Below are 9236 nucleotides of genomic sequence, written 5' to 3' on the forward strand. Positions count from 1 at the left end.
TCCCTTTACACCCTCCGAGGGCCGATAGCCAGAGCTCTTAAAAAAAGAGGCACACAGTTTGCACCTTCCTTTACACATTTCCACGTCTCCCATAGTTTGAGAACTGCTGCTCTGAACAGATCTGAATGAAAGCAACGTTCACAAGAAAGCACGAGAACTGTCCGTTAGAATGATTGGCCAGTTTTTCAACTCCTTCATACAGATCATTGCCACTTGCAGAACTAAGCATATTTGGCTGAATGACATGGAATTGATCACCTGCAAGCTTTGAATGTGATTAGAAAGCTTTACATTTATTATAGTGAGACACCTGTAAAACATGTTCTCTTTGAAATAACTTTATGAGTCAGCAAGACTTTCTCCTTGTGACAGCCATTTCTCAGGGCTGGTTGGCAGGGGAGTGATGCCTAGTAGTCTGGGCTCACGCTTGTGATGTGCAGGAGATTGTTGGTAGGGGAGCCTGGGCCCCCCCACTCCATTGGAGTTTGACCCAGGGCCTGTGGGGGTTATCTGTCCTCTGACAGCAAAGGTGGTGTGACGAGCTGGACCTCCGCCCCTCCTGTATGCCACCTGATTCACAAAGCCATTCCTGATGCACCAGCCTGGATTCCCTCTCCCTGTTTTGCTAAATTAGGCTCTCTGGCCTCTTGCTCCAAACTCAGCCAGGTAGGGAAACACCCTGCTGCAGACACAGACTGAAGTCAGCTCTGTATGAGAGGACTCACCCAGCACTCATGTGCCCACCCCTCTTGGGGGATAAACCCAAAATAATAAAGTTTTCAACTGTATGGAATGTTCTGCACAGTGCACGCTCATAAATATCACCCAGTCCCTCAGTGTGGAGAGAGATGTGCACAGCTTCTTGCACCTCTCAGATATGAATTTCACACACTGGGTTATGTCATAAACAAGAAATAAGTTTATTAACTGCAAAAGGTAAGTTTTAAGTGATTATAAAGGACAGCAAACAGATCAAAGCAGATTACCTTAGTAAATAAAAAAAAAGCAAACTGAGCTGAACACACTGGATAGATAAGACATAAATTAGCAAATTCTCACGCTAAGTGATAAACAGCCTGGCAGATTCTTAAGGCACAAGTTGCCTTGGCTTTCCTAGGTTTTCATTCTCAGGCTGAAAATCCTTATTGGTGGGGACTATCACTTCCCACAGTTCAGTCTTTTTTTCTCAGGTGTTTCCCATTGGGTAGTGTGATCTCTGAGAGGTTTCTATTGTACACATTTATTTGTGCTTATGCCTATTTCCTCAATAAGCCATTAACATTTTTTTGACTTTTTTACTGTCATACCCGAAAGGCTGCTGGTGGGGGTTTTCAACCTCAGGACATGTTTCAGCAACACATTCATAGCTACACTTCAAAACTTCACACACGATGATGGCATATCCGAGATATTACCATCTAGCAGATCAAGACTTTTAGAATGACACCTCACAAGGCATACTTTAAACAAAACATACCCTAATTACAGGACAGTGGTGAATATTGGTGTCTCAGGGTGTAAGAGGCAACCTTCCCTGGGTCACTTCTTACCACCTCTCTGCAAATGTCCCAAGGTCTCCGTCTGGGGTAAGGTAGCGTGAAGGGTGTCTCCTCACCTCAAGGCACCTTCTGGTGGCTCCACGTAGCGAGGTCATTCTCCTTTCTTCTTGGGGCAACTGCCTCCTCTTGTGGGGCCAGGGTCCATATTGGAGATGAATGCTTCCCTCTCAGGCTGTCCCTGCAGCAGACCCTTCCTTCCCTCAGAAAGGGACCTTTGGGCATTTATCATAGAATCACGGAAGATTGGGGTTGGAATAGATGTTAGGAGGTGATCCAGTCCAACCCCCTGCTCAAAGCAGGACCAACACCAACTAAATCATCCCAGCCAGGGCTTTGTCCAGCGGGCCCTAAAAACATCTAAGGAAGGAGATTCCACCACCTCCCTAGGTAACCCATTCCAGTGCTTCACCACCCTCCTAGAGAAATAGCTATTCAGGGAGATATTCTGCCTTCCTTCAGATCATCTCCCCTATAGCTGCCAGTAGCAGGCCTGCTCTCCTCCCTGCTCTGCCACAAAATGAGCTGCTCCCCTGTATTTTTGCCTTCCTTAAGCACTTCTCTTCACACTTGATTTTTCTACCCCATTTTCCTGATCATTTGCTTGCTGAATGTTTGGCTTCTTGGACCACATTTTCAAACGTACCTAGAAGTTCAGTCTCTGTGGAAAATAATACTGCTACTTTGTATAGGTCTTTCTCTCTGGGTTGTAGCAGTTTTGAAACAGCATTTCCCATTTCCAGAAACTTTCTTTGGAGCACAATGAGAAAAACAAAACTAAAATTTTCTATTAATTTCTTTAATGCTGAAGACTCGTAAACTATTGTGGGGAAGTTTCCTGCCTTCTGCACTCCCCCAGGCAAATTGTCTAGAGAAGGGTCTGAGTGCCCACTCACTTTACCCGGACACCTGCCTCATCTGAAGGACTCCCCACTCCTGTATGGAAATGGTGACACTGCTGGGCCCAGGATTCCTGGCAAGCTGAAGACCCATTCTCATCATAGTCACTTAGGACAGGGGCTAGAGTGTCCTTATTGCGGGGTACTCTCTTCACACTGGACGCTTCCCTGACCCACTGATCACTATACTAAGTTCAACCCAAATGTAATTTATTAAACAGCAATTAAAAAAAAAAGAAAAACTGAGAAATGTTCAAGGAAACAAGGAACTTCGCTCTGTGGGCATGGGGAACAAAACGAACAGCCATCTCTGGGATGTAAGACACTTTTCTAGTTTGTTCTTCACACAACCCAGGCCTCCTGCCCAGGCCCTGGCTCTAAGCTGTGATGATACCACAGGTAAGGGGGAATAGCTCCGTGGTTTGAGCATTAGCCTGCTAAAGCCAGGGTTGTGAGTTCAATCCTTGAGGGGGCCATTTAGGGATGAAGGGGTTGGACTAAATGACGTCATGAGGTCCCTTCAAACCCTGATATTCTATGAAGTAAGGCATCTGCTCTGTCATTGGCCACATACCCTCAGGCTCTAGGAAGTAGGACCCTTCTCCCCAACATCTGCTCTCCCTTCAGATTCACATACCCCCTTCTTAATCCATCCTTCAAGGCCGCCCCGTCTGGTGACATCTCCCTGTGCTGGGCCCTCTGCCCATGGCCCCACCTTGCTCTCCCCACCTCCTCATTGCACTTGGCTGTTGTGTCAGTTGTGGCATGGCCAGCATCCACTGTCCTGTCACCGTTGTGGTAGCTCAGCCCTGGATCCCCATTAGCGCATCTGGTCCAGGTTTGGTCTACTCCAGCTGAAGATCCCCGGCACCGTTGCTCTGCCTCCAGCTCAGCTTGAATAATTGCCAGATTTCTACGGCATTATTAGCCCAAAGTGACTTAAAAACTAAACTAGAAGTAGCTCCATCTATTTCTTGAAACAAAGGGTTTTTTTTAATTAACACATTAGCCTACACATCAAGATCAGGATGGAAGGTTTTATTAGATCTCTAGATTAGATTTGATTTTTTTTTTAAAAAAAGCTACTAGCTCCTGCAGGAGTTGGTGAATATTAGCAACAAAACCGTGAGATGACAATCAAATTCCAAATCAAAATCCCAATACTGGTACTTGTATCCCGATTGAGGTTTGGCTGGTGTTTCAAACGAAAAACAGAGAATTACGGTATTAAATATAACCCAAAAGTAGCTGCAAACATGTGTAGCTAAAAACAACAATGCCATTATTATGTTATTTATTTCTAATGGCATTCGATGACGGAAGCCAATGTTCATATTTTGAGTTGAATTCGTTTGCTAATGTTAGTCTCTAAAAGGCAACATTTCATACTCACTGTCTTCACTGGGAGAAGAATGCTTCTGCTGCTGGTCATATATATCAGCAATGACCAGAACAATCATTTCTTTCATTAGCAAATTCTTCACAACAGATTTTGGTCATTTCATATACGCCTTAATAAGAATATTTTCTAAAAGTTCCTCTAGTATCTTGTTGCACAGTTTTGTTTTTATCAAGTTCATCTGAAAAAAAATCGTTAAACTGAAGCGTTGCTAAAAGGTAGCAACAGCAACGAAAAAGCAAACAAGCCAAATTCATTAAAGTCTTTGTCCCCAGTGGCATCCATGTGTTCAAGATCTTGAACCCAAAACTGCTCTACTTGGCTGTTCTGAGTATGAGGCCAGTGAACCATGGGCAAAACTCTCCATTGCTGCTCCAACTGGACAAGGTCTCCACTAACCGGTGTCAAAAATGAGATATCAGCTGAACTAAGTTGTCCCAAGCTGAGCGCAGTAAAAGGACTTAGTACTGCAAGCGATTCAATCACCTCGACATTTGGTGATAATCTCTGTTTCATCTGTTGCAAAAACCCCAATATGAAATTTTGACATCTACTTTTGACATCTTTGACAACGTGAACGGTTAGTGTTGGTTTTGAAAGTTCTAGCTGAAAAATGACTGTGCAAAGTGGTCAGTAATTTGACTCAACAGTTATTGTCATAGTTTAATGCAGCAGTCCTATTCTCAAAAATACATAGTTTCAGAACTCTCACCAACAAGCTCTAAAGAATGTCCCCAATTCCTGCAGCAGCTTTCCTGTATTATCACTTTCCAACTGAAACATTTGGTTTATCCTCCAGGTTTCCTGAATTACTGGACAGAGCAAAATCAGGTAAATTTTTCTCACTGGATCACTGCACATATGAAAAAGAAGTTTGGGATTGTAGTTTCTTTCTTTGGCTATCTAAAAGCATAGCTTTAGTTCATCAAACTGATCAAGAACCCTGTACACACAGGGACTAATGCAAAGCAACCTTGCTTCAGAAAGCTGCATTATTTTCTAGTAGTCTGGAAGTCATGGAAAGGCCGAGTGACGGGTATGTGGGGTTGGGGGTTGTGATGCTTAAAGAGATCAGGTGATGGTTAGAGAAAGGGAACTATGCAACAGAAAGAGGAGTGCTTGGAATGAGGAGAAATCCTTTCCTCCGCTTGTCACAGAGTATTAACGTCAGTGGTCCCATGCGATCACCTTCTGCAGATGTATTTGACCACTTTGTCACGAAGCTCTTTGGTTTTGACCCCATAAATGATCGGGTTGAGCATGGGGGGGATGAGGAAGAAGAGGTTTGCAAAGATGATGTGAACATGGGGAGTGATACCCTGACCAAACCGGTGTGTCAGAGTGGAGAAAAAGAAGAGAGTAAAAGACATCATCATCACACAGACGTGGGCTGTGCAGGTGTTGAGAGCTTTCTGGTAGGCTTTCTTGGAGGAGATTTTGAGGACGGCCCTGATGATCAGACCATAGGACAGGGCAACCAGTATCAGATCTAACCCAATTACTACAAATGCCATCACCAAGCTGTATGTCTTGTTGACAGTGGTATCCCCACATGACATCTTTGCCACAGCTATATGCTCACAGTATGTGTGGGGGATAATGTGGTTGCCACAGAATGGCTGCCTACTCAGAAGCAGGGGCAGGGGCAGAATGAAGAAAACAGCTCTTATCAAACCCGCAAGCCCTAGCTTTGCTATTCGTGCATTGGTGAGGATGGTGGCATACCTCAGAGGGCTACATATGGCAACATAGCGATCGAAGGCCATTGTCACGAGGACGGCTGACTGCATAATAGAAACTGTGTGAAGGAAGAACATCTGGGTGAGGCAGCCACCCACAGTAATGCCCTTGAAATTGAACCAAAATATACACAGTGCCTTTGGCACGACGGAGGTAGAGGTGCCAATGTCTGTGAGAGCCAGCATGCAGAGCAACAGGTACATCGGCTTGTGCAGGGTCTGCTCTTTGCCTACAACAAAGAGAAGCATGAAATTTCCCAACAGGCCAATAATGTAGAACATAGAGAAAGGGATGGAAATCCAGATGTGGGCAGCTTCTAGGCCAGGGATGCCCAATAGGATAAATGGTGAAGGGTCAGAGGGGGTGAGGTTGAAAGCTTCCATGAGGTGGTCAATGCGTCAATCGGGTTCAGAAATGCTCAGGGTGCCTGTGAAGGGAGAAAAGCACAGGTAGGGGATTACACACTTTATAATAAATATTTGATAGTTATTAACAATCTAGAATGGGGGGGGTGAGCAGTGAGGTGGCAACATTTGCAGATGGCACCAAATTATTTAGGTCATGGTCAAGTCCCGAGAAGTCCTCAGAGGGAGCTAACCCAGCCATGTGAATGGCACATGACCTTCAATGTCAATAACTGCAACATGTATTGGAGGAAAGAGCTTGAACTCCTCAAACACCTAACAAGGTTATAATTTAAGTATATGAGCTCAAGACATGGACTTTGGTGTCAGGGTGCACAGCCCTATGAAGCTCCCAGGGCAAGCAGGGACAGAAACTAAGCAAAATATTGAAATCCAGGAGGAGTAGGATGGGAAATCACACAGAAAATACAATGCCATGAGATCAGTCTGACAATGTTTCACTCTCCTCTGTGTAGCCCTGGGCACCCTGGGCTGTAGCCCACGAAAGCTTATGCTCTAATAAATTTGTTAGTCTCTAAGGTGCCACAAGTACTCCTGTTCTTTTTGTGGATACAGACTAACACGGCTGCTACTCTGAAACCTTCTCACACAGGATATTGCAGGACTAGAGGGGTTCAGGGAAGGGCAACGAAAATGATCAAGGAGAGAGGTTGAAGAGACTGGGATCATTATCTTACAAAGGAGATAAATATGAGGGGATATGAAAAAAGTCTATAACATACTGACTGGTAGAGAGTAGATTGAGAATGTGTTCTCCCTGTTTGATAACACAAGATCAAGAGAGCATTCAATTACACTGAAACATGGCAAGTTCAAAACAGATAAAAAAGAATGCTATATTCACTTGATACCTAATTAAACTGAGAAACTAGTTGCCACAAAAGGAAGTTGAGGCCAGGTGCTAAGCAAGAATCAGGAAGGCTTTGGACCTCTACATGGATAGTGTCACTATCCAGTTACAATAGTTACAGCTACATGAATATTTTGGAAAGACTATACGACCACGTGTTTCAGGACACAAGCCCTCTAACTATTAGGCATTCAGTTGACATCCTCATGATAGTCAGTTCATCCCCCTGCATAAACCCACTTCTGGGTTTCTTATACTTTGTACTGCAGCACTTGGGGCTGTCACTGTCAGACAGAGAACACTGGACTAAATGGATTATAGGTCTGATCCACGATGCAGTTCCTATATTGGAAAGGAGCCAAGTTTCCCTCATGGATATAGACATTCTCATACTGGCATATGACTTTGTACTCCAGAGAATGGGCATGAGGGGCACAAGTGTTGTGGTATTTCCAGCTACAGGCTGGCACCTGTATCACTTCCCTTGTTTCTTTTGGTGAGACACTTTCTTGCAGGCACCCAGCTTTGTCTGAGGCATAAGTTACAGGTGGTAACTGACAAGTGTAAGCAGAGACATGGATCAGCAGCTCACCTGCCAACCCTTCTCATGCCTGAATATTAAAGAAGTTTGCAGATGATGCAACAATAGGGGGTTGATAAATAATGAAGAGGACAAATTACTGATTCAGAACAATCTGGACTGATTGGAAAACTTGGTCGAAGTAACCAAAATATGTTCTAATTTGGCAATCTAAATATCTACATCTAGGAACAAAGAATGTGGGTGATGCTTACACGATGGGGGGATATTGTGGGAAGTGCCATGACCCTGAACTAGATTTGGGGGCTTGAAGGGATAATTAGCTAAACAGGAGCTCCCAGTGTGACCATGTGGCCAAAAGAGCTTGAGATGATAACCGGAGAAATCTGAAGGAGAGGTAGAGAAGTTATTTTAACTGTATATTTGGCACTGGTGTGACTGCTGCTGGAATCCTCTGTCCAGTTCTTGTGTCCATGATTAAAGATGGATGTTGATACACTGAACAGGGTTCAGAGAACTATCACAAGAGTTAATAAAAGATTAGAAAACCTGCCCAATAGCGATAGACTCAAAGATCTCAATCGCTGTAGTTTAACAAAGCTGTTTAAGGGGTGACTTGATAACAGTCCGTAAGTACCTACACAGGGAACCAATATTTAATAATAGGCTTTTCAGACTAGCATACAGGGGTGTAATAGGATCCAATGGCTAGAAGTTGAAGTTATAGAAATTCTGTCTGGAAATAAGTATGAGATTACAGTAACTCTCCTGTCAGCTCATTTTTTATTCAAACGAGCTTATCCGTCCTTGGAGGCCACAGGATGACTCCAGTTGAAGTGACAAGGCTCATGGCTGGTGCAAATCAGGCTATTAATTTAAGTCCCAACATGTGGATTCAGGGTGAACTCCTGACTCTTTTCAGAGCTTTGCCATTGATCTCAATGGGATGAGATTCACCCTGAGTTTTTTATTTTTGGCTACAAAACTCACGGGTTTGGGTCGTGGTACAGAAAGCACACTTCTGTAAGGGTGCTGAAAGTGTATGAAGGAAACCCCCAGTTTTTGTGGCGTTCTGAGACTGGGCATGAAAGAAGGGGATTCCAAAACACGTGGGCCCTGCTTTGGCTCTCAGAGAGGCCAGCATCAATCTGGAGTGACCCAGTGAAGGTCAAATGCGAGAGCAGAATCTGGCCAGTGTGCGGCCCATTCTTGTTGTGAACCCCCTGGTAACACAGATACCCACTGAAGAGGTTTTGTTTGCACTTCCCAATAAGGCAGTGAAGTCGCTGAATTGGAAAAATTGAGTGAACCAGAGGAAAAAACACACCACCCAAAAAAAAAGAAGATATTGAGACAGTTAGAAGGACACAGTAAGAGACAAGGAATTGATCTTAAAAATAAATATTTGTCTAAACTGTCTCCAGTGCATATTTACTTTCAATTTTACCAGGTAAATCCCTTAGTGTTTCTGACAATACTAAACAAACAGTTCAAGTCATTGTGCTGATGAATTCCTGCCCAGATAGTTCCTGACTTGAACCCTGGAACCCTTCCTGAGCCCTCAGCACTAACTTTAGTGCAGGAACAGGCAACTCACCGCAATCCTGCTCAGCAGAGAGAAGAAATCTCTTTATGGCGACAGGAAGGTAGAGCCCTAAAAATCAAGGTATGAATCTCACATGTCTGACACTTACCATGTTGGGTAGCGATATTTATGATTCCCCTGTACAGTCCCTGGGGACTCTCAGGTTGGCAGGACTCCCAGACAATTCCCTTGGCTCTATGAGCAGCAGGAAGAGCAGAAAATAGACCCTGGAGAACTACAG

At 44.2% G+C, this 9236-nt stretch overlaps 1 protein-coding gene across 1 annotated transcript; it reads right to left on the reverse strand.

The window, feature by feature from the left end:
* Window positions 1-5038: 5038 nt before the first annotated feature.
* On the reverse strand, window positions 5039-5977 carry LOC117872481 (putative olfactory receptor 52P1). Its single transcript, XM_034760973.1, has one exon. The coding sequence runs from the start codon at window positions 5975-5977 to the stop codon at window positions 5039-5041; it is 939 nt and encodes a 312-aa protein (XP_034616864.1).
* Between the last annotated feature and the right edge of the window lie 3259 nt (window positions 5978-9236).

The sequence above is a fragment of the Trachemys scripta genome, chromosome 1, assembly GCF_013100865.1.
Source record: "Trachemys scripta elegans isolate TJP31775 chromosome 1, CAS_Tse_1.0, whole genome shotgun sequence".
Classification (NCBI taxonomy): domain Eukaryota; kingdom Metazoa; phylum Chordata; order Testudines; family Emydidae; genus Trachemys; species Trachemys scripta.